The sequence below is a fragment of the Ciconia boyciana genome, chromosome 11 (assembly GCF_034638445.1).
Source record: "Ciconia boyciana chromosome 11, ASM3463844v1, whole genome shotgun sequence".
Taxonomy (NCBI): Eukaryota; Metazoa; Chordata; class Aves; order Ciconiiformes; family Ciconiidae; genus Ciconia; species Ciconia boyciana.
Window position 1 is genome coordinate 2473903 of NC_132944.1, and position 25450 is coordinate 2499352.

At 38.0% G+C, this 25450-nt stretch overlaps 1 protein-coding gene across 8 annotated transcripts in view; it reads right to left on the reverse strand.

Annotated features, from left to right (window-relative positions):
* Positions 1-25450, reverse strand: part of SYN2 (synapsin II) — a 225419-nt gene that overhangs the window by 111801 nt on the left and 88168 nt on the right. For all 8 annotated transcript variants that reach the window (XM_072876255.1, XM_072876254.1, XM_072876257.1 and 5 more), the window contains 3 exons: positions 12194-12251; positions 9661-9752; positions 5631-5787 (listed from right to left, as the gene is read on the reverse strand). In XM_072876255.1, coding sequence (XP_072732356.1) covers positions 5631-5787; positions 9661-9752; positions 12194-12251 — 307 coding nt within the window. The remainder of the gene's footprint in view (positions 1-5630; positions 5788-9660; positions 9753-12193; positions 12252-25450) is intronic.

Below are 25450 nucleotides of genomic sequence, written 5' to 3' on the forward strand. Positions count from 1 at the left end.
CCACTGTTACGTAGCCTCCCAAGGCACGCTAACAAGAGAACAGATTTGCAGCCAGCTACAGATGCTGCTATGTTTTTCCTCTGCATTAAAGGAACCAGAACTGCTATCATGGAATTGGAGTAATTTTACGGGAATTTTCTTTCTCTTCAATCATGTACACCCGGTCTATACAATTGCAGCAATTCTGTAAGTGTTGAATAGCTTATCGCTATCTGAACCTAGAAGCGGCAATCCAGCTACTCTAATGCATGTAATTAGTACATCACAGTCCAGGTTTAACTGACATAAAGTGTTCTATCTATAGCAGCCAGAGACATTGAACCTTGCGGTCCCTGCAAGTAAGTCAGAGTCTGCATGTTTAGTATACTCACCCGTTAGCTCTATCTCACCACATAATTCCACTCATTGGCAATCTGCTATACACAGTGTGGGTGAAGAGCTAATGCTCTGTGGTATTCCAAGACTGCACCCCTATCACCAATACTGGCAACTAAAGCTAAAATCAAGAGCAGGGTTCAACTGATGTGCAAATTTCACATAAATCTTAATAGGAAGTATGCAAAAGGATGCATGCAGGACAGAAGAAATTTTTTAAAAATTCAACCCAATACACTGGAAAATCGTGGGGTTTTTTTAAATATTATTTCCCCAGCCTGAATCGTAAGCATGAGATTTTACCTATTACCGCAAGCACTGTCATTATCATCACATTTTCCAGTTACTTCCAGCCTCCACAATTACTTACTTTGCTTACCTACATCGTATGCTATCGGAAAGATTACATACAATCTCATAAGCCTCAGTTAAGGCATGTCTCACTTATTTCTTGAATGACATTTTCTAAAGGAAAACAGATAATAAAATACCTAGATTGTTACTTTAAATAATATAAAATCATAACTTTGGGTAATTAATTATGCTCTTTTTTTTTTCCTTTTTACTATTATAAAACTTTCATAAATGCTTTACAACAGGTTCTGCACACCATTAGACATGAGTATAAGATGGATCATGAATCCAATGAGGAAAGTATACATTTTTGCCTCACCTTAACTCGATGTAACTGTAAATTAAACCAGGTAAAATTTTTATCTCATTTGAATGGGACAAGTCACGCACAAGACTTTGCAACATGACAACGCAATGAAACATCCAACGTGGAAAGAGAGGGTATGAACCTTAAAACGGTTCCTCCACAGCTCTGCATGCACTTACTAACAAAGAACTTAGTCTTTATCTATAAAACTCATGCTTTCCCCCCCTAGGTAAGTAGCTGTCTGACATTCTTACTAGCATTTAAGTGAAATCCATCTCACAAGCCAGGATCACAGATTTTTCATAGGGTAGGTGGTAAGTATTATCACAGAAGTGAAATAACAGTACTGTAATAATCCCAAATCATTAACATACTTCAGTATGCAAACATCTCACCACACACATTCATTTCAATATTTTCTTCACCATGGTTGCTAGCATCCTAACTTTTCAAAGGGTTATATGGTGCTTTGAACTTTTGACATGCATTCAAAGGAACTATGTATGTCCTCAGACCAGAAAACACAAGCTTTAAGACTTGTTTTCAGAAATGTTTTTAGTATGTTCCTGGCAACCTTCCCACCACACCCCCATCTTTCAGTAATATACCTCAGATTAAATACAAATTTGCTGACCACCTATTGGCAAAGACATAGAAACCCACGTGTGTCTGCAGAGGCAGTTCCACTGAAATATTAAAGGTGGGTGCTTCAGTTTATACCGCAGGGTGTGAACCTGTCCTCAGGGCTGAAAACAGATGCTGTGCCTCTGGAGCTGTATGTTCTTCAGAACATCAGATCAAGCAAAGACCTGATACTCTGAAAAAACAAAGCTCTTTTATGTTGGATTCTAACTCTCATTTTATTCGCTAGCCCTTTTAAAACTAGTCTAACTTTCCTGACTGCCCCTCCCAGCAATTCTATACTACTCCTGATTAAACACTGATGTAAGTAAGATCAATTGCCCATGACTAATTCAATAATTTTTCATCCCTTAAAGGCCCATTCCATTGGACACCCTTTTTTTTTTCTGCTGCTATAGAAATTGCAATTCACTTCTGCGACTCACATTTTACCTGTGGGAAAGTCAATCGATTTCTCATCAATTAATAAAGATTGTTACCTATGGCTTTATCTAGACTTCTGATTTTTAATTTTTCATAAGGCTTTTGAACTTTCAATTTTTATAGAAATAGTTTTCATAAAAGTATCAGGTCACCCGTGTTAACAAAGGAATTGTCCAGAAAGGCATCCTGTACAAGCTATGAAGAAAGGGGGCTCATCGATGGTAAGTCTAAGCACATGCTCGCTTACCTGCGCTACTGCAAAATTGACACGGGCAGTCATGACTGCTGAATATGCCTTCTGGAAGTCTTTCTGACAGGCAGATGTACTTTATGAAAAGATACATATGTGTATGAAGTGGAACCTACTTTTCTTTTTATATGAATGTTAAGACTACAAATAATATAGAATGTAATCAGAATTAGAGTGAATTCTAGCATTTAAGCCATGATGAAGAAATTAGAAAATAGAAATTTCTAGATAGAAATTTAGAAAAGAACAGAATATAGAAATAGAACAGAAATTTAAACTTAACTGCAAACGTACAATTTCAGTTTCACCAACTCATGAATTTTGGTATATAAGAGATGAGATTGGCAGGTGGTTCAATACCTTTAATCAGTGCTGTAAATGTTGAACTGGTTTCCGATCAAGGAACTTGCAAAGTAGTTCTGCTAGGTTTTTTCTAGTTACAGTTCAACTAAGTTTGTATCACTGCAGCTTAAATATGTGTCATTTTAACAGTCGGGAACACTGCTTTGATTCACTGGCCTAAAGTACATCTAGGAGCACAGTATGGGCGTCAATGGTTTTTACACTTAATGCTAGCACGCAGCAACAGATTGAGGAGTGCACCCTAAGGTGCCCAAAACTAGCCTACAGTTTGCAGCAGGGATTTCACACAGGCAGGGTAGCGCGTGTGAGTTAGGTGTAATCGAACAAGCCAGAAGATAATATTAGCAAAGCCAACAGTCCCTGGATTCTGTTGCATTATTTGAACATTCATGAAATTGGCTGATTCAAAGGATTAATGCATTTTTACCCTCAGAGTATTTATTCTGGGCTTGGCTGAAACAGGTTTGCATGACTTCTTGCAGTGTTTACCTTTCCTAAATCTGAGGAAGATTCCATGATGCTCTAGGATGAACATGGTTGTCTCTACATCTCCCACTACCACAAAGAACAGAAAGTCAGGATATTCCAAGTCAAATGCCCAAACAAGCCCCCTCGTGTTTGTACAGAAACTACTTTTGTGCTCAAATTAAAAGTCCACACTCCTAAGCAGGATCCAGCTAAAGTACAGTGCCACCACATATTCAGAGTGGGAACCAACCACACATTTGCAGGCTTCGCTTATGGTCACGGATAGTTAAAATGCCTTTGGTGGTGTTTTATGGAGGCCATTGGTGGAGCAAAGCATGGTCATGTTCACAACACGTGATCGTTGCCAACTCAGCCTCACTGTCCATGGACTTGCAGTGGGGGGCATACGCTCAGGCCCTGCTCTCTCTGTTATCCACCTTAATGAAGACCACTTCAGGGAACTGTAGAAGATAATTAAAACATGAAAGATGCCAGTTTGAAGCAGGTGACCTGTCTGACACTTTAAAATGTCTGTAGAATAGTTATTTCTGAGAGGAAATACCTAAGAGATGTGAAATGGACTCTTGCTGAGGCTGTGCAAAATTTGAGTATTTCAAACAAACCAGATTTTTACTGTCAGATGTAGATATGGCAAGGTGGAAAAATCTCAAAAGAAAAAAAAAAATCATTCTTCTCTATGTTCAAATAAAATAAGATCAGCTTAAAAATATTTTCATGTCATTCATATCTAGGCTGAGACAAACTACAGAAATTTCAGCCAAAAAGGGAATTTTTGCGAAAAGCAAAGATAGAGATATGGCAATTCAGAAGAGAGCCATTTCATCATGAACTGTTATGTCACACCTTTAAAAAGCTCTACCATAATTCCAGACTATTTTAAAAATATTATAACTCTAAATTCAAATAAGACCTTACAAGCATAGTACTTTATTATTTGTTTGTGAGGTGTACTGTATAGAAAAAGAAAAGATATGGAACACGACAGTTATTTTACAAATGTAACCTTGTGTTTGCTTTTGTCAGGTCTTCCAGTTATTATAGTAAATATTCCTACAACTCCTAGTTACCCCCAGTTATTACTATAATAGAGTGAAGAATCAGCAGAGAAATTTTATGTGCAACAAGACCAGTTGTAAGAGATATCTTTATTGGTTTGGTGGAAGAACAGCCATGACACTAATGCCACCAGAAGAATATTACAAGGAGGAATTATTCATTTACTTTTTTTGCATCATTATTGCATATAAATGCTACTGTTATTGCTTCATCACCCAGCTTTATTGCATGCAATGAATCAAAGCATTAAGAAATGCCACACAGCATAGCAAATGCAATGTATTAAAATAATGGAGTCAGCAATGTACCATATGTATTCTGAGAAGTCATAAATGCTCCATCAATTATTTATTCCCCACTGGAGTTTACTGCAACATAGAAGTATGATAAAATCAGCTGAAAGAGGTCTATGTTAAAATCTGCTGGCAATTTTTTGGAGGGATTTTCAGTTAGTGTGAAAAAATAAACATCTTCAAGGCAATAAAAAGTATTACGGTAAAACTTTCCTTCGGTGTGAAAAATACTGACAACTGTTCTTTTCTTACCCAGACATCAGAGGAAGAAAGTTATGAAGCTTTGGCTATTTATAACAAGTGGTATTCTTTAAAGTTTCATTAGCTCTTGGCAACTGAATACATCTATTAAAGGAACAGTGATTGCACCATTGATAGTCATCTTTCACAGCACCACATTTTAACTTGTCCCTACTAATGTTTAGTTCTCTATGAACCAAACAGATCACCAAATTCTACCTCCATCACTACAAAGCATGTAACGAAAAACTGAATTGGCTTCTACACTACCTGGCAAATATCAGCGATTCTGCAGTGTACCTCATTACTCTAGGTGTAACTGAAAAGACCAACTCCTACCCCATATGCACAAGATTATGAAAAGAGCTTTCAAATGAGGGAACTAATAGCTTCAGATCTCCTTGCTAAAGCATAGCCCCAAAAATTTCACAGGCATGAGGAAAACACTGGCTAAAAGTCTGTTTAAATTATGTTCAAAAACCACAAATATGAAAAATATTCTCAGCTTGCTTTTCCCAGACAAATTGTGAATAAACACACTTTCCTCACTTGAGGAAGTATGTTAGCAGTGGATAGGCTTTCCGTTAGTTTCCTCACCTATTTCATTATTTGTCCTACAAATACTTTTTTCTCTCTGTCTCCACACTGCCTACACTGGCTCTTTGAAAAAATGATTTAAGTATCTTAGTTTACTTTTTATTCCTTTCACTATTGCTTCACCGCTCTGCTAACTTTGCAGTTTGATACTCAGTATTCATGGAAGGGAACTAAACAAGCAAACAAAAAAAAAGTCACTAACTGTTTTTGCACCAGCAGAACTTTTTGGTGCATCACTTACCACCCACGGTTTGTCACAGAAGTTATAGATTGATTCCAGGGAGTTGACGCTAGGGATGCCTGCGTACTGCATTCCGATGATCAGGTTACGGAAATCTTCATTTTCTGCCATACTGAATGAATGTTGTCGAACAAGGACAAAATCAGGCCTGAAGGACCTAGCAAGAAAAAGATACATTGCTAATAGTCAACGATCAAATTGTTTTTCCTTCAGCAGCAAAATCTTAGAAGGGAAAAATGTCTAGCTGATGGATAGAGAAGTACTAAAAGAACACTCAAACCAAAGGTAAATGCTACAAGACAGAAAGAATTAATATGGCATTATGAAAATCTATACTGTATCATTTCTTAACCGCTGTTCAGAAAACATCAGCATCCAGTCAATAATGTGACTCCATTAAGGGGAGAGACAAATTATCATGGCTTTCCTGGTTGTTTCCCACTGAAAGATAAATCACATATATAAATTCTGAGTATGGTCTTAGTTTATGTACACCAGTTCCTGAGCAATGACAATCAAAAACAAAGCAGGAAAATGTCTCTGCCAGAAACTTAAGCTTCTTGGGAACATTTTTTTTTCCACAACTATTGTCGGACTGTTTTAAAGATAGTAAGAGATGAAGCAACCCCACTGCTCGCAAAAGGAATCATACCATAATTGGAGATAATCCCAATTCAACTTTTGATCAAGACACTTGTCAAAATGAATTTCTAAAATTACATCTGCACTTTTTTTTCTCTTCCTCTCTTGTATCTAATCAGGATTTCCCCTATTGCAGCCTCTGTGGCTTCTTGTCCTATCACCATGCACCTTTGAGAACAGTCTGACACCATCCTCACCTTACTCAACCCCTGACATTTAGTTACTGAAGAAGGTTATGGAAAACAGAAGACATAATGCACCAGGACAGAGCCACCAGTACAGGGGCAAGTCGTTCCTAAACGTGACTGCTTAAAGATTCTCCTCCTTATTCAAATTCCATAGGTGGAAAAAACACTGAGTAGCTTGAAGCTATCCACAACCTGAAAGAGGTTTAACTGCAGGGTAAATTAAATTAGCGTAGTAAATTAGTGTAATTATTTACATGTCTTGAATAAATATAAGCTGTATACTGAAGTGAAAAATTCCGAAGATTACAAAATGATTCAGAAATCTCACTCTAGTAAACCAAACCAAAACGATTAAAATGCATGTTAAAATTGCTTAAGCAGTTTTGAGATTCCAGCCTGAATGCAGTAGTCAAAGTATATTAGCTGCATTCTTAAGTTGGCTTTCAAATGTAACGCATGATTTGGCAAAAGCAACATTATAAAGATTTGCTGTCAAGAGTCATTAAAATGGCACTGTAGACCAATGACCAAAACTTGTAAAGAAATGCTTGCCTTTAACAAGTTTCAAAAAAATATTTGTAGCATAGTTCTGAGAATTTGTGATCTAGGTTTCATGGTGGTGTGCCAAGTGTTTGCAAAAAGGAAATTCAATTTACTGGCACAGCATGAGTATAATACTTAAAGGACTAATGATGCCTTAATCAAAATTGCAGACCACTCCGTGAAAGAGAGAGACCCCCTCTATCGTTTAAAATATTGCTAAGGGGATTACACATCATCTCAAACACAGCGCTGTGTTTTTAAATAAAAGTAAGGAACAGAAAGTGTCCTTTAAAATGCCAATTTAATGAAATAATTGGGGATCTGGGGGAAGGTACTGTAAAAAAAATATTATATATTTTGCTTTGCAAAAACTCCTCAAAGGGACATGATGCATTTACATAATTGTTCTCGTTCTGTAATTACTGCTGGACAGAATGACTGTGTATACAAAAGAAGGTCATGAGAAAAATTTTAATCCTGGCTCAAGCATTTGTCAGATCCAAAATCTCAGTGTTATGTAACATGAGATATCATTTTTCATGGTTTGATTTTCATTCACAAAAATGAAACAAGCAGGTGCCTGTTGCACAGTTTTTTCCTCATAAACTAAAGCAGCAAAATTTTGTCATTGAAATTTCTATCAGTTTACTAATTAATATTTTGCTCATAAATCTATGATACAAGGCCACTTTGGACCTCACATTAATAACACAAGACTTTTCATCTCAGTGTTCAGACCTTTTTAGTAATATGCTCACAGTCCATATTCAATATGAACTTTGATACCAGTGGGACCAGCAGTTTCTCCCATCTCTCTCGATACTTGAGACAGACAGAAACAAAGGAACATGCCAAGGTCAAACATGCTATTGTCTGACATATATTAAATGCTGCATTTCCAATGAATTTTCTTATCAACTGAAAATGTAAAGTAATATTCATCATTATCTCTGCACTCCTCAGTGACACAAGAAGCACATTCCAAGCTTCAGGCAATAAACTTCACAAACCGACTAGGCTTAAAGCAACGTAAAGACTTGCAGTTATCTGAAGATACAGACGCCTATGAAAAATACTTTTGCTTTTAAAAAATATTCTGTATCTCCAGATAAGTTATCAGAAACAGAGAACTGCTGCCCCATCATGTCTGCATATCCTTCTCACACATGCAGATGTCTCACACAGATTTGAGAGAAATTTATCGACTTCAGGTAGTTCTATACGGTTAAATAAATTACCCATAAAACTGCTAATATGATAAAATCCTTTGTCATTTCATTATCAGAGTTATCCGATGACACAACAAGATTTCTCTGTTTCTTAACATAAGCAGCAGTTTTACCAAGTTTTCTCATACACTGCAAATATACATCCTTGTAGCTGCTATGTTCTGGAGGTTCCCAACTCACATTAAATATTGACATGTTTTGATGCTAACTTGGCCTCAATATTTTTGTTCTGTTTGGAAAATTCTCTACAGAAAAGCCACTAAGGAGCACTGATCAAGATTTCCTGGCTCCAAAACTTCTATCGTTGGGAAAAAAAAAAACCCAAAAACTAAAAAAATCAAATCTCTTACTCTTCTAAGGAAATAATCTTGTGGATTTGGCATAAGTGGTTGTTGTATTAAGCTGCAGTATTTTTAGAACACACAAGAGACTAAACAGTTGTGAGTTTTAAAGCATAAAGTACACTTATTTTCAATATTTTTTTCACCCAATTTTTTTTACATGAATGAGTAGAAATTTTCAAATCCTTTATTTGGACAGATGTTGTGCAAAAACACAAAGATAGAAGACGTGCTGTATGCTGTCCAGCTCCCTGAACTCTTACTCCTGCCTAAGGTAAACATAAGCAGTAAACTCCCAGGTCAATGTTAGTGGCTTGAGCTACCTACCTGAACACACACGTTCAGCCAAACAACTGCTACACTTACCTCATCTGTAACTGCACTGGCCAAAATAGGAGCAATTCCCACAAATCAGATAAAATATAGGACTGCCTGAAATAATTTTGCTAATACTTGCTTAAGCTTTTACTTTGCCCAGACGTACCCCTTTTTTCTGCCCTTACATTTACAGGGCTGTTGATGTCCTCACTGAAAAAAAATGGTAAAATTACCCTGCCTTCCATTGGAATAATCCTTTTTGGACAAAACAACCTATTGGGAAATCTCAGGCTTCTAAATTGAAATCTTTCAAACAGACAGTGATATTCGAGTAACCATCCCAAGAGAAGTGCTATGACTTGGCCTGTTTCAATAGAAAATACTCAACATTGGATATAAATACTGCTCATCTGGAAAGCTCTGGCAAGTACAAAATCACCAAGACTGTCTTTATTTCCGAAGCAAAGATAAGACCCAAATCAATAACCCTAACTCCCAAGCATGTGTTCTTTATACCAGACTTCACTCCCATCTTAATCAAATCCACCTTTCCTGCGATCAAAGCGTAGAGAGGTTTCCCTCCTGTCACAAACAGGACTTCCTGCACTGATCAGATACTTCATTTCCTGCTCTTCGTGCCAGTGACCGAGGTGCATTGCATCCGTCAAAATCCCTACCGCACATATACAAAAAATCATTCCGTACCTTTTACATGCATGCATTATGCAATTTATTGCCTTTTGCTGTTATTCTATTTCATTTTTCTTACCTGACAACTTTAGTGCCATTTCGAAATACTTGGATATCTACTGCATAATTGCCATCAGCATGGGCTATCAAGTTGACTTCTGAAAATTCTGCCTATGAAAAGACGACTCACATTAGTCAGTCTGTTTATTTTTTTTACCTTTATTTTCCTAAATCCCTTCTTTTAAGTATTAGTATCTGAACTGCTGACAATATACTTTTGGAATATAACGAGCACTAAGAGGATATTAATCCAACAATATTTGCCACGTATGACACACCACATTTGAACAAATTCTAATACGAAGAAAGCAAAAAGTAAAAAAATTTATGAAAAAGGACTGTGGGGGCAGTAGCAAGTGTATTTCCTCATTCAAGTCTGCATAGAAGTGTAGAGATTATATTTTTGCTTTGTAAGGTGTTATCAAAGAGATTAATACAGACTCAACAAACATTTACATAAAGTTTTGAAGAAAACAGTACAAAAGCAATGTTAAAATAACTATGATAAATAGAATATTTTCTTACAGCATTTAGTGTCTCTTCATATGCTTTACCCCTTTCTATTTCCTTTATGTGCCTTTTCTTTTTAAAAGTCTGGTGCTAATAAACAATTGACTTGCAAAATTCACAAATAAAGACCTTTTTCTAACTATCTTCTCACACTAGAAATGTGGAATTTAAAAGGAATCACTTCCATACTCTGAATCTACAGTTATTTGAAAGGAAAGGACAGGATGTTTTTCATTTATCCACAGTCTTTCATCAGCTTAGACTCTCAAGGCGCTTTACAATAACATTACACAGCAGAATAATTGAAATGCAGCCAGCTGTCTTCTAGTGGATAAATAAAAGCGTCTTTGCTATCCCAGACGCTAATACAGAATAGAGAGTGTCAGAATTCTCATTAGTCTCCTCTTGAAAAATGGTATCACTGAAAGTCTTTCCGAGTAAAATCTGTGTGAGGCTTTCAGAATTTAGTGTTCAGTTAAGGCAAGCGTTGACTCCTCTAACCACCATTCCAACTCAATAGCTGAAGTATGGGCTTGATTTCAAGCATGGATGTCTCTTCATTAAATCCCGTACGCTTATATACTTTCTTGGATCAGTGTTACAATGTTCTGAACGCAAGGGGCAGTTTTAAGATTATTGTAAAAACAGTGCAAATGGTGAGAAAATGAAATATTTGTGTAAGTGCTGACAATGTTAAAGAATCACTTAAAATCTATTTAATCTGAGATTGACAACTGATCTCTCCAATTAATAAATCATATTAAACTATTACAAGGATTCACAATATAGATTTTGTAGTTTAAAAGCTTAGTACATGATAGAAAATATTTTATGTTATAGACAGGTTGCCGTAAGTAATATAAAAATAAAATAATGTTCTCTGGTAGCAAAAGAACACTAAAGTAGTTGTCAATAACTATTTGTATACGATTGTCACAGCGTTGACTTGTTACAAAGTGATTAGTAGGGTTCAGAAACTTTCAGTCTCTTACTGGTTGAAGGTGGTTCTGGTCCTACAAGAGACCATATGAAGGAAATTCTATGCTCACACAGAGCTTTTGTTAATATTAAAGAGACTGTGTGCGTGATGTCAACTGCATGGTCTGATCTAGGCGTAAGTGGTATTTTGGGACAAAACACCTTGTCGTCTTTTTTGCATCTCTCCCTCAATACTCTTGAAGATCCCTGGCAAAGCCTTCCATGTTTCCAAGCCAAGAACATCAGCAGATATTCAATGGTGTAAAGAATGGAGCAAAGCTAGATGCTGTACTGTTCCAGTGAATTTAGATAAGTTGAATCCACCCAGCTAGTGATAATTTTCCCTCGCTCTTTGCAATTCCAATGACAAAACAATTCCGTTTAAGTACTGAAGCTTCTTACAGTAGCATCTATTTATAGAATTCAAGGTTGAAAAGCAGTGAAAAGACTTATTTAATTCCGTAGTTTCAGATATCTAGCTCAAATAAAGTAGCCATAATTCTAGTGCACCCTGAATTATACCTCCATACTTATTCAGTGCTTTTTTAAAAAAACCCACATGCTAGCACTGCAACCAGAGTGTATCTATATTCTTAAGTGAAAGAATTAGTGATACAGAAATGCAACACGTAACTCATGGAGTGTCTGGGAAATTCACAGTCTCTAAGCAACAACTCTTGAATATAATATGTTTTTAATGTTGTGCAAATGACGGCCAGAATCCTCTAAAAAGAGCCACGTTAGAATGAAACATAATTAAATCTTTGAGTGTTCTATTTAACTCGTGAGGTTTTTTGAAGTACAAAGGACTATGTATCTATCTATACATATATGCATATAGAATCATAAAATCATAGAATCATTTAGGTTGGAAAAGACCCTTAAGATCATCGAGTCCAACCGTTAACCTAACACTGCCAAGTTCACCACTAAACCATGTCCCCTAAGCATCACATCTACACATCTTTTAAATACCTCCAGGGAGGTATGTATTTATACATATATATGTATTTGCATAAATACACAAATATAAAAATAACATTCAGATTAAGTCATTTAGTTACCTGTTCAACCTTTATGTCATATTCTCCATGGACCTTTTTTCCACGAAAAGCCTTGGCCCTGCAGGAAAAAAGGGAGAGAGAAAATCAAGGATATATGTATCTGTAATCAGTAGCTACATAAAAGTCTCCTGTTCGGCCTTCAGTGTCTTGAAAATACACATATATACTAATTGAATCTACCTACTACATATACACAATTCTCCTTCCTTTGACATCCTTGTATCCTTAACATCTCATCACACAGTATTTTGTGATAGAGAGCATCCATAATGTGATTTTCAACATTAAAGTGTACACTAAAGTAAATACATACTCGTGGAATACATAAATCGTGGAAATACATATTCCACGATTAGTTATTAATATAACATAAATACCACTAAAAAGATGCAATCCTGCTCTCATTAAAGTCAACAATGCCAGTGGAAATTCATTTCAATGTGAACAACATCCTAACAACCACTCATGTTAATCTTTATCCACTTAGCTTATTTAGAAGAAGTGGTTTATTGGAAACACTATGCTTAGAAACTCTATATTGTTTTTAAAGAACGTATCAGAGGTACTGCAGACTGTGGTCACCTGTGAGTACCTGATTTACTAATCAGTTTTGCTTTTTCTAGACTATAACTTGAGACAATGTAATTAATCTGAAGGAGAGTTTATGAGTAATTATTATGCATCAGTATTGCTGTGATAACACAGAACTGAATTCAATGATCCAGTCTCCCGGGCCTAACAAGCAGACATTCTTCTAGGAATCTGCCCGTTGTATGCCTTAGGCAGCATGTATCTGCTTTGGAGTAAATGGGAATTAAAAAAAAAAAATCTGTTGATAAAAGGGAACTACTCTAACCCTCTGAAGATGGAAAAGGGATATGGTATCGGTCTCTCTCCACACCTTCTTTGCTCAACCCAAAGCTTAGAGTATCTTTTCCACTTTTATTATATGCAAGGAAAAATCTGTTGCACAATCCGAAAACAGAACACCACAGAAGATCTTCTCAGGTGTTAAAAAGTAACTTTGTCCATTTTCAACATCTGACAAAATTATATTAAACTAAATCTACCTCATCAGTGAAAGTAATGTATACTATATATTAAAACAATTCATTATTGCCTTTGGAAAATCCTTTTCCCACTGAGGTCCAGGAGAGTTTCACCACTGGTTTCAATAGTGGAGGAATCAAACTTCATAATAATCAAGGGAAAACACTGCCTTTGGCAACATATTTCTTAAGGATATCTTAGGTGTTATGGGTAACGGATGGTAGAAAGCAAAGAAAGTGTTTATATGGAAGTGGCATACGAAAATATTGCCCAACAATTAATTCTGTACGAATACGCAATTGGTAAGAAGATAACAATGAAGAAAGCATTTGCATTACTGGTTCATACTGTTTTCTTGTAATAAATACACATGAAATATGAAGTTTGAAATTCATCATTTTATTATAGGAGGTGCATGCTCAGCATAATGTTATCAAATATTTTTGCCAATAACAAAAGAAGTTAAATACACTGTACCACAAGTGTAACTTAAAGAACTATTATTCATCACTTATTTTTCTTTCCAAGTTTGTTCTGAAATTCCATACGGGGAATATGAAAATTACCTCAACAACTTTGAAGATGTCTGGACATGGCTTAAGTTTTATAATGCTGTTTATACTGAAGCACCGGCTGAGCCATGTTAATCTAATAGGTGCAGGAAAACCAAGGACATCTGTATTACCCTGGGAGAAGTCCACAAAAGCCAGACCAGAAAGGAAGGTATCATGTTCAAAGATAACACCACATCTGCCTCAGGAGAAAAGCAACTAATTCATAACAGACAACTTAAATGTGTAGCTGAAAAACTAAGATTTACCACTTCGAAAAATATTTAAAACTCCAATTCTGATCCCCATAGGCACTAAGTCCATTGCACATATTGGAATGTGCTCAAAACATTAGTTAATTATTAATTAGTGAGATGCTATTCCTTTAACTTCAGTCTTTCTACTTAAACATCATTTAGATGAGGCAACCTTTAAACAACGAAACTCTGGCATGATTCACATTTCAACAAATGACTTCAGCTTTGAAAACAAACAGTAATAGTAAGTACTGAAGTTAAGCAATCTGGGGCTTGAAAACAAACGTGACATTTAAACATTTAAAGAGACTTAATTTCAGAGTAGCTTTAACCAACAACTTTTATAAAAATGTATAATATTCAATAATATTCCCCAAATGTTGAGCCACAAACTGCAAGAATTTATCTTGGTACCTCTAAAAAATAACTTACAGCAAGAAGCCATGACTCAGTCCTTTCAGAACAAACTCTAAGACATTCTTAGCATGAGTTTGCTGTGGAATAGAACCTAGCATTCATTTTATTTACTGTACTTAGGAAATACAGTCATGCCCTGCTTGAAATTATTTCCTATTTGCAATATGAGAAATGGGCAATCCTATCAGAAAGACATTTATCACATGCTTAAACTAGTATTTTTTTTACTGAGGGGAGACGGGGAACAAAATTCTTTGGTGTTATTGATTTACAGAATTTCACTGAACTGTAGTTTGAAATCCGTGTTACACCTTACTGCTCTTGGTACTGAGCACGGAATACCTGTGTATCGACCCTCAGAGCACCTCCGCAGAAAGGAAGTAAGGCTTTCAAGGTCAGGATCTCTAGCAAGGCATTTGGGAAGAGTGTGAGGTTAGCTGTCAGCATGAGTAAAGTTAACAGAACAAATACGCCCCGATTCAAGTAACATTTGGCTGCCCATTGTTGATGATTTCTTGCATTGTAGGTAGGGAAGAGAAGGAAAGAAAGTGATACCGTTATTCATCTGAAACTCACCGTGTAAAACAGTTGCTTTCCAAAGCCTAAATGTAGAGAAAACGGAGAGCTACTAATATGAATGCTGCCTACTGGAGTTATTAGCACGACCTCTTATAGTCAGAATCGCTTCAAAATATGTGAAATATTTATGCATTTCTTGCTTCACAATTCTTTTTCTGGATAAAAATCTTGCACATTTAAAATTAAACAACTATAGAATATACAGTTGCCACAAATGCAGCCTAATAGGAACTCATACTACTTACTGAACTTTGGCGAGGACAGTGAATGAAGTAGTAATCACTAAAAATGTTTCAAATGTATACAAAAGACCTGAAATATTTCCCTCAAACTACACAGCATCTACACACATCTCTGCAGTATCTTAGTATGCCATGAAACCAATGTGGTTTCACTTCATATAAATGAACAAAATACTAAAACTGGTCCTACTTTCAACCAGCAGCAAAATCAACAGGAAAATCATTTGCTAACATGCAAGAGGTTTATACTTCTTCCATTTGCATTCTTTAACTCCGCAATGCAGAGCTTATCAGCAACAGTCTTTATTAAAGTCCAAAGCACGCATCCAGCAAGTATGTGGGGTCCAGTCCCGCAAGCCACTGCTCCCGGGTGTAAGCCTCCCGTTCTCCCAGCACTGCCTACCCTGCAACGCGGCAACTTGCACTCGTCAATTTAGCGCAGCCCTTGCAGTCTGATTTCTGTACAAACAGCCTAGTGTGGACAGGAATCGGTTCCTTGTGAACACTGATTTCTGGGCATGTCTGAAGAGTGAATGTCTGAAGAGGGAACTAATTACTGATCCTACAAATAAGAAGATTATATGCTCAAAACTAATTATAGTGCCCATTTACTACAACGGGGCAAAAATTCATTCATAATTTAGAACAGTAGCACCCTCTAGAGTACACAAATTGCAGACTGTCAACATTTATAAACAGCTAGCATAATTCAAGCAAGGTAAAGTATGTGTATACATATATACACACACATGTACACAGTGGTCTCAAATAACTGGTTCACTGGAATTATCAGAACCATGTAAACATTTTGGCAGACTGCTGACACAGAACCAGCCAGACTGCCGTGAACTTAAAAAGTGTGGTACACTAGCCTCAGTGACAGAATAGAAAATGTTGAACAGAAAGCAAGCCCAATCTTCAAGTCCAAAGCTGTTTAGAAATAACTAATTATTTAATTCAATTTTAAAAAAAGAGAAAATTAAAAAAGAAAAAGAAGTAGATTTAGTCTCAAAGTTTTTGTATCAGAAAAACTATGGTTTATATATGCTGCTCTAATTTCATGCTGAATCAAGAATAGTCAATCTACCTCCAGCAGTCAGTATTTTCTACTAATTTAATGGAAATATGACTGTGTCTAAGATGTCATCAGCATCCCATTTGTACTGCTAGGTGATCCAGTAACACAGAGGGATAAAAAATATGGAACACTGGCGTAATCACAGAATACCTCGAGTTGGAAGGGACCCATAAGGATCACTGAGTCCAACTCCCTGCTCCTCGCAGGACCACATGAAACTAAACCATATGACTAAGAGCATTGTCCAGACGTTCCTTGAACCCTGACAGGCTTGGGGCCGTGACCACTTCCCTGGGGAGCCTGTTCCAGTGAGTGACCACCCTCTCAGTGAAGAACCTTTTCCTCATGTCCAGTCTTCACTTCCCCTGACACGGCTTCATTCCATTTCCTTGTGTCCTGTCGCTGGCCACCAGAGAGAGGTGATCAGCTGCCCCCCTTGAGGAAGGTGTAGCCTGTGATGAGGGCACCCCTCAGCCTTCTCTTCTCCAGGCTGAACAAGCCAGGTGACCTCAGCCGCCCCTTGTAGGTCTTGCCCTCGAGGCCTCTCACCATCTCGGTCTCCCTCCTCTGGACACACTCGAATAGTTTGATGTCCTTCTTATGTTGAGGCGCCCAAAACTGCACCCAGTAGTCGAGGTGGGGCTGCAGCAGTGTGGTGCCGAGTGGGACAACCACCTCCCTCGGCCGGCTAGCTGTGCTGTGCTGGATGCATCCCAGGACAGGGTTGGCCCTTTTGGCTGCCAGGGCACACTGTTGACTCACATTCAACGTGCCATCAACCCAAACCCCCAGATCTCTTTCCATGGGGCTCCTCTCCAGCCTCTCATCCCCCAGTTTGTATGTATAAGCAGGATTACCCCATCCCAGGTGGAGAATCGTGCACTTCCCCTTGTTAAATTTCATACGTAATACATTTGGTAACCTTGTCTACTGTCCCATGAAAAAGTATTGAACAACCTAATGAACTTATATATATTAGAATTAACATTTCAATGATATAATCTAGACACATTCTAAGTAGATGGTTTTTAAGACAGCAGTTTTGTAAATATATTTGTTTTCAATATGAAATCAAAAGAATCTGCCAAGGAAATAAAGGCTTAAAAACATGATCGCATACATATCATGAAGCTGCAATAAAGGATCATTTAAAGTAGTAAGAGTATTACTTCTTCCATATGCTGAGGACTTTTTAGACTGTTATGCACACTTTTGTAAATATATGAAAACCATAAGAAACTGTTATCAAAAGTAAGCATATGATAAAAATTTGCATGGTAATTTCATTTTATGTGACCTAATCCACAATCTACTGAAACCAGTGGGAATCTGTCAATATCGGTGGGCTCTGCAACAGTCCGATAGTATCAAAATTTGCTACACTGACTTCCAACCAACCAGCCTAGCTACTAAAAAGCATAATTTGGAACTGCTATGATGATGTTATCATGACTAAATCGAAAAATACTGTAAACACGCTGGTTTATGGACTTCCTTTTATTTACTTGTTCCACATTCCTGCAACAAGAGACTGATAAGAGATTGTTATAAAAAAAATAAAATATGCTATTTAAAACCTGACTCTTAAAGACCTTGATACTCTTAAATGTCTTACTCAGATTCTGAAAAGACCTATTTGGATTTAAAACATGTTCTTTTTTTCTTCTGCAAAGCTATACTTTTGGCACTTGACCCAACCAGTATTTCACTCTCACATAAACCAGTTATGTTTTCTCAAGATATTACTTCATACAGAAATTGTCTTAAAAGAAGCAGACCATCACCACAAAATAAGTGACAGAACATAGCAAATGCATGACTTTTAGTTTTAGTAGTGCTCCCTCTTGAGCTGCATTTCATTAGATTAATGATAATCTCCATTACCAGGAGCCTGTAAGTTTGAACAGCAGCACATTTTATCGGATCTGAAATAGCACGTCTTATTTTAACAGGTTCCATAGCTCACACTTGTATCAGGCCAGTTACATTTTGCTGTTAATCACTCGGTTTGAGGAAATGCCAAATTCAATGGAAGCACTGTAATGGCAAGGACACACGGATTGCTCTTTCCAGTTATTCACTGTGTGATCTGACAATCCACAGAAACCCTAACTGAAATTCATAAACAGATTTTTTTTCCCAGTATGACAGGCAGGACACAACTAATGCAGTTCTTCATTCTAAGTCACAGCCTAGCCTTTTGAAGGGGAAAATATACTGTTCTTATAAAAAAAAGAGCTAGCTTCTACCAGTAAGGTAAATTACAAACAATTGCATTTTAGCCTATTTTTTAATCTATCGAGGTCACAATAGATATGATTTCTGAACATTTTCTTCTGTGCCCAATGGCACAACATGGTCATATTTTTTTGGATATAATTTTGTTTCCACTGGTACAATTTGTCTCTGTCTTCACTGTATATCTTCACCTGAAACCACTGTCTCTACTACTACTACACCAATCCTGTCAATTGTAATATATGGAAAGAGAATGACTAGGAACAAAACCAAGCACTTATGGCCCTAGTGTATATTAGCATCTGATGGAGTCATCCCAGATGGCCTAATATTGGAACCTATCCCATGGTTAATTCTATCAAGCTAACAGGATTTCTTCATTGCTGATCTGCGCAGTTTTATTGAGGATCGTGAAAGCGCCCAAGTGGTTCAAACTTAGCAGGGCAATAGAAAACGTCTGGAGGAAACACTTCTCCTCTGGTACAGGGCTTTCCTTCCCTGGCTTCTGTAACTTGGAGCAAAGAACTTTGTTAAATATACGCTTAAAAAAACCAGAGCTCCTGCCTGCAGCCTTTCCTCTGCAGAGGCACTGAACTGTCCCACCCTTCCCCATTCCCTTTACTGGTGATGGCTAAACTCATGAAAAAGCAGAGAGTAAAGACTTTTCAGTGGAGGATTTTCCTGACCAGACAGTAGAGGAGTTGCCCAAAGAGATTCACCTCTAAAAGTGTATTAAAAAAGAAACCATAAACATTCTAGAAATAAAGAATGCAAGCTTATTAAGCAGCAATTATTCCATTTCCCTTTCTGTGCTGCACATCCCCCTTGTTAGAAAGGGGTTTTTTTCAGAATAGTTTTGTATGTGGCACCTTCAGAGGCTTCCACAATCTCTGACTCAATCCCAGGTTTTTTCTCCTGATTTATTACTAGCCTTTTTTTTTTTAAAGAAATTATCCTATCCCCTTGGCATATATCGAATGTTATCTCCTTTAGTCTGATTATTTAAACAAAACAGAGCCATTTTATTCTTTCTCAGCACAGATCTTCCAGCCCAAGAACCATCTTTGTTGTTTTAATCAGGAGCCCTTCTATTTGTCACTCTGTCCTGTGCCTGAATACAGTGTTTTCACTAGAGATCTAATCAAGATGAAAATGCCTCCTACTCTTGAATCTCTCATTTGAGCTTACATTTTCTGGGTCTTTGAACAGCACACTTTACTGAAAATGCCTAATTTTCTGCCCACTCAAGGTGAAACAAGTACTCTTTCATGACCAAACGCTATTCTGCCTTTCTGGTAATGTCTCAAAATCCCACAACTCCGATTATGTAATATTTACCATTAGCCCCTTGCTTCTGTGCAAGATTTATAGTCACGACGTAATTTCTGTGGGCTTTTGTTTCTTTTTTAAATTAGATGACAAATGAAAGTATTTTTAAATGTTCATTCCCTCATCACTAGAAGACTTCCTATGTGATGCAACATATTATAACCTTTTCCAAATCTGTTAGGCTCATTAGAATGACTACTACACTTTCCCATGGTTAGGTTCATAAAAATATTTTGTACTTATGAGATGAACAGAAAGTCCCAACTTTTACACAGGAAAACATCACTAGCCAAATTACAAAATCTTGCTGTTCTAAATAGTGATGAAGGTTTTAATGGTTCTTAGTGCTCTAAGACTCAAACTGCATGTTCTGCACCAGTTGCTCCAAGTTCCTTAATCTTATCTACTATAGCCAATGTAATAATATTGCAGGCTAAAGTAACAAAGTTAAATCTGTCATTTCCAAGTCTCCCTACCAACTAAGAAGTCCATTCTTTCCAACTCCTCATTCTGTTGACAACAAAGATAAAGTAGTACAAACTGTTAATGAGCAATTCTACTGTTTAGAAAGTAAGGCACTCTAAATTATCTTGAATAAGTGGCAAAAATGTCACACAATGCAGCCCCTGGTGATTGGTTTATGGCAGAAAAAAACAAACCATCTAGAAAGAGCATCTAGAGATATTTTAGTTTACTTTTTTCCTATTGAGGTAAAGAAAATAAAGTGAGCCTAAAAGACTTTACACTAACAGAAGGTAATTACTGACAACATCTGAAATGCCATGAAAACCAGCATGGAGTGAAAGAATCTTTGAGACTGAATCCACGTTATTGATAAACTCTTCAGCAGAAATTTATCTGCCTTTCAGTATAAATATACTAAATCATCTAAGGTGCTTTAAATGCCTCTAAGCAAGATGTGTGACTCTGAGGTGAGAAAAGCTGAATCATTTATGCCTGGAGACATTGCAAGGTGATACTTCATCTATAACATGTTGGGCTATCACACAGTTTGATTTTTCACCTTTGAGGATCCCACACTTAATATAGAAACTGTATCTTAAAAACCTCTCCAGCTAGTTCCCCTCTACGCTCATCCTATAGAAGAGATTCTGAACAAACTAGTCACCGTGAGGTAAGAAAGAGGGGGAAGCGTGCAAAAGTCCTGCATGTCTGGAAAGAAAGTGGGAGAGACAGTGCACCGTTTCAGCCACAGCTGGTCGTTAAAGCAGATTTAGTACAACATCAAACCTTCAGTCTTAATATCAAACCTTAAATCTTCAGCCCCACAAAGGGACAAGACCCAGGGGAAACATGGAGTAACAGGAGAAGAAAGAATCGCCACAAGTGCCAGAATATCTTATTACAGATATACACACATATATATATACACACACACAAAACCACACTCAATGAAAAGAGTGGCCTTTGCAGGGAATGGCAGTGATGGTATAGCCAAGTCTGAGAAATTTTTTTCCCAACTGGACCCCCACAAGCATTTCACACCCTTGCAGCAATACTTCTGTGGCCCTACCAATACTGAACTAGATTTAAATGAGCGAAGGATAAAAAGGTTTTTCACAGATGAGCAGTTGCTTTGATCTTTGGCTCAGAGATCCTTTCACCTCCATCACATAGATCTGGGGTCTCTTACAATTCTATTACTAGCTTCATGTTACAGGAATACTAGAGGCCCCATTTGAATCAAGATCCCAAATAATCAGCGTAAAACAGTCCTTGATGTTTCAGTTTCTTTTCATGTAACTGAAACTTATGCTTAGACTTAAGATAGTCATGTGCTGCTCTGTTTCTCCAACCAGATAAATTAGAAAACCTAGTCTTCATAGCTCTCCTTAAGTAACTTGCTTTAGCGTCTTCACAGATGCAGTGAAGACAGTAGATGGCTTTTGCTGCCCTCTTCTGCAGAAAGAAATGTATATCAAATTGGCTAAAAAATTGTTTCCAATCACAGATAAATACAGATCCATGGCCATCCTTCTGGCTTTAGTAGCTTGAAGGTAGCTGCACTGGTCTCAAACCCTCTTTGAAAGATCAGCAGCAGCCAGGTAGCAGTCACACACAGGAGCTGGTTGAAAACAGGGGAAATACTTCGTTATCATAAAGTTAGGTGTATGCTTGTGCTGAATGATGGACATTAGGCATGACATGTAGCATGAACCTAACTTGTAAATAGTTTTAGATCTACTAGAAAAGGCGTATTAATAGCAACAGTACAAACAGTCTCTATATATTGAACACAGTGTTAGCCAAAACCCACAAGGAAATGAATCACTGACGACAACATGGATTAAATGAATAGCAATTGCTAATGCTTTGTATACTCCTTTCCTATTTTATAGGAAATACGTATTTTATAGGAAACACAATGACATAGACAGCGAGACCAAGTGCACCCTCAGCAAGTTTGCAGATGACACCAAGCTGAGTGGTGCGGTTGACACGCCAGAAGGATGGGATGTCATCCAGAGGGACCTGCACAAGCTGGAGAAGTGGGCCCACGTGAACCTCAGGAGGTTCAACAAGGCCAAGTGCAGGGTCCTGCACCTGGGTCGGGGCAGTCCTTGGTTTCAATACAGGCTGGGGGATGATGTGATCGAGAGCAGCCCTGCGGAAAGGACCTGGGGGTACTGATGGATGAAAACCTGGACATGAGCGCACAATGTGCGCTCGCAGCCCAGAAGGCCAACCCTACCCTGGGCTGCATCACAAGCAGCGTGGCCAGCAGGTCGAGGGAGGGGATCCTGCCCCTCTGCTCCGCTCTGGTGAGAGCCCACCTGCAGTGCTGCATCCAGCTCTGGAGCCCTCAGCACAAGGAGGACATGGAGCTGCTGGAGCGGGTCCAGAGGAGGGACACGAAAATGATCCGAGGGCTGGAGCACCTCTCCTATGAGGACAGGCTGAGAGCTGGGGTTGTTCAGCCTGGAGAAGAGAAGGCTGCGGGGAGACCTCATAGCAGCCTTCCAGTACTTAAAGGGGGCCTATAGGAAAGACAGGGAGAGAGTTTTTAGCAAGGCCTGTTGTGACAGGACAAGGTGCAATGGTTTTAAACTAAGGGAGGGCAGATTTAGACTGCATTTAAGAAAGAAATTTTTTACAATGAGGGTGGTGAGGCACTGGCCCAGGTTGCCCAGAGAGGTAGTGGAGGCCCCATCCCCGGAAACATTCAAGGTCAGGTTGGACGGGGCTCTGAGCAACCTGATCCAGTTAAAGATGTCCCTGCTCTTGCAGGGGGTTGGACTAGATGACCTGTAAAGGTCCCTTCCAACCCAAACCATTCTATGATTCTATGATTTTAAATAGAATTAATCAGTGTTATTAAGGGTTTTTTTTCTCCCTCACACACATGCATGCACATGCACACACTCAAGTTTCCACTGGCTTCATGACAGTCTCCTCTGACTCTACATAAGATCCCCACTGTATCAGAAAGCTGGGTGGTACCTCCAATGCAATTCCCCCCAAGGAAAGAAGGATTTCATGCACTGTGCTCAGCAGAACAAAAATATTAATTTATCTGTTATTATGGAAGAATGAGCTTCAGAAACACGGATTTTATCTACCCACTAGCTTTGGAGGTAGGTCCAGAATGCTGCCATGAAAAACCAATTGCTTCGAGATACTCAAGTTACAATGGCCATCGGAAATGCAATATACTGATAATTCTCAGTACAAATGGACAGCAAGAAAATAGAAAATACTTTTGCCAGTAACACTTTTTCACTTTCTTTGTTTTCTTTTTAAACCACATTTTATGCCATGTTCTGCAGGGAAATGCATGGAATGGTGTAGCAGATTACCATTTTGCCACTTCCAGGGTACCTCCATATATTCCTTCCCTGGTCATACTTTCAGACATACTGGTACTTTTATCCTAACAAATCACCACTAGAAATTTGTTCAAACAGGATACTACGTTAGCAAAGACCTGAAAATGCAGTATTTGCTTAGTAACTCCTGCAAAACGTGCATGAATGGGGGTTTCTGAAAATATGGCAAGGAATATATTTTAGCAATACTCTAACCCTTTCACTAAAAGGAATAGTCTCTTCTGCTCAGAATTAAGCTTCCCAAGTTATTAAACTAAACTAAACTGTTATTAAACTGTTATAAAACTAAACTAACCACCCTGTATTTTAATATTATACTTAAAAGCATAATCACATACAATTTTGTCTGTACTTAAAATATTCGTGTTTGGTTTATTGAATTTGATATTCTCTAAAAAGCCAAATAACTAAGAGCCTGTGTTCCTGAGGATTTTCAGCTTCCCACTACGGGTTAGAGAATAATAGGATCTTCCGGTACTGCTGAAGTTAGTGACTGATATTTATCCCTACAGTAAACTGGCACCACAACTAATACACTAGCCTGGAAGCATCACCCACCCCTTCCCCAGGTGAGGCTGACCTTGGGAATACAGGCTTGAAAAATTCTTACACAGGAAGAGTCCATAAAACTAGAAGTCAGGTAAAGTCTATTGGGATCTGTAACACAAAACATACCACAGCTCTCAAGGATGTTGTGACAAAGGGGAAGCCATTAAAGATGAGAAACATGACCAGGATACATGACAATAACTTTCATGAAAGTAGTGTCTGACAGGTTTGGATTTTTGTAGGCAGCTGTGCGAACACTTCATCGGGTTATAGTGCATCTAATTAGAAGCTGAATTTAAAAAAAAACAAAAATCTCCATGAGTGATACATTCATTTTGGTCTAACTATGCATTACAAGAATACAAACCCCCACGATTGCTCACACCCTCCTCATTATTGGTAAAACAAAACTGATCTGAGTTTCTAGTGCTTAATGAACACTGGAATCAAGCAAGTCCCACACTGCTCCAAGAGTCTGCTGTACAGCTGCACAGGCTACTCCATGCAAGGCCTGCATTACACTCAGGTCACATTCAGCTCTGAAAGGGGAGCAATACGTAACAGTATACTGTACCTTAAATTTGGGATGCGGAAATCCAGCACTGTGCCAATCTTTTGAGCAGAAATCTCCTGATGGGCTGTGTTGCAAGCCCCGCAGCAGCCCCCAGCCCGAGCTGCCTGGCAGCACCTCACAGCTGTGAGGAGCAGAGGCTGAGCATGGGACTGTATTCCAACACCTCTTCCCCTTTCCAGCTGAGCGCTGTCTTTTCTTTTGCACAACTAAATGCTGTCAAATATGAGATTCACTGCCAAAAAAATGGTAGTGTAACAGACATGAAACAAGTAGATGCAAACAAGCATTCCCTTTTGACATATATTAAAGCATAGCAATAGTTGTAATAATTTCGTAATTGAACGATTCACATTTATGAGATTAATTCCCCCAGTGCCTATAGGGCTGAGAACAGGACCTGCTCTCTTTTGCACACAATAGCAAACCCTGTTCCAAAATCTCAGCGCTTTGAGCAGCTCTTCCCTCTAGGAACCGTACCATGGAAGGACTGCTTTAAATTTAGTTGGCGACACATAGCACATTAGTCAAGGATGCCCAAGAGATGA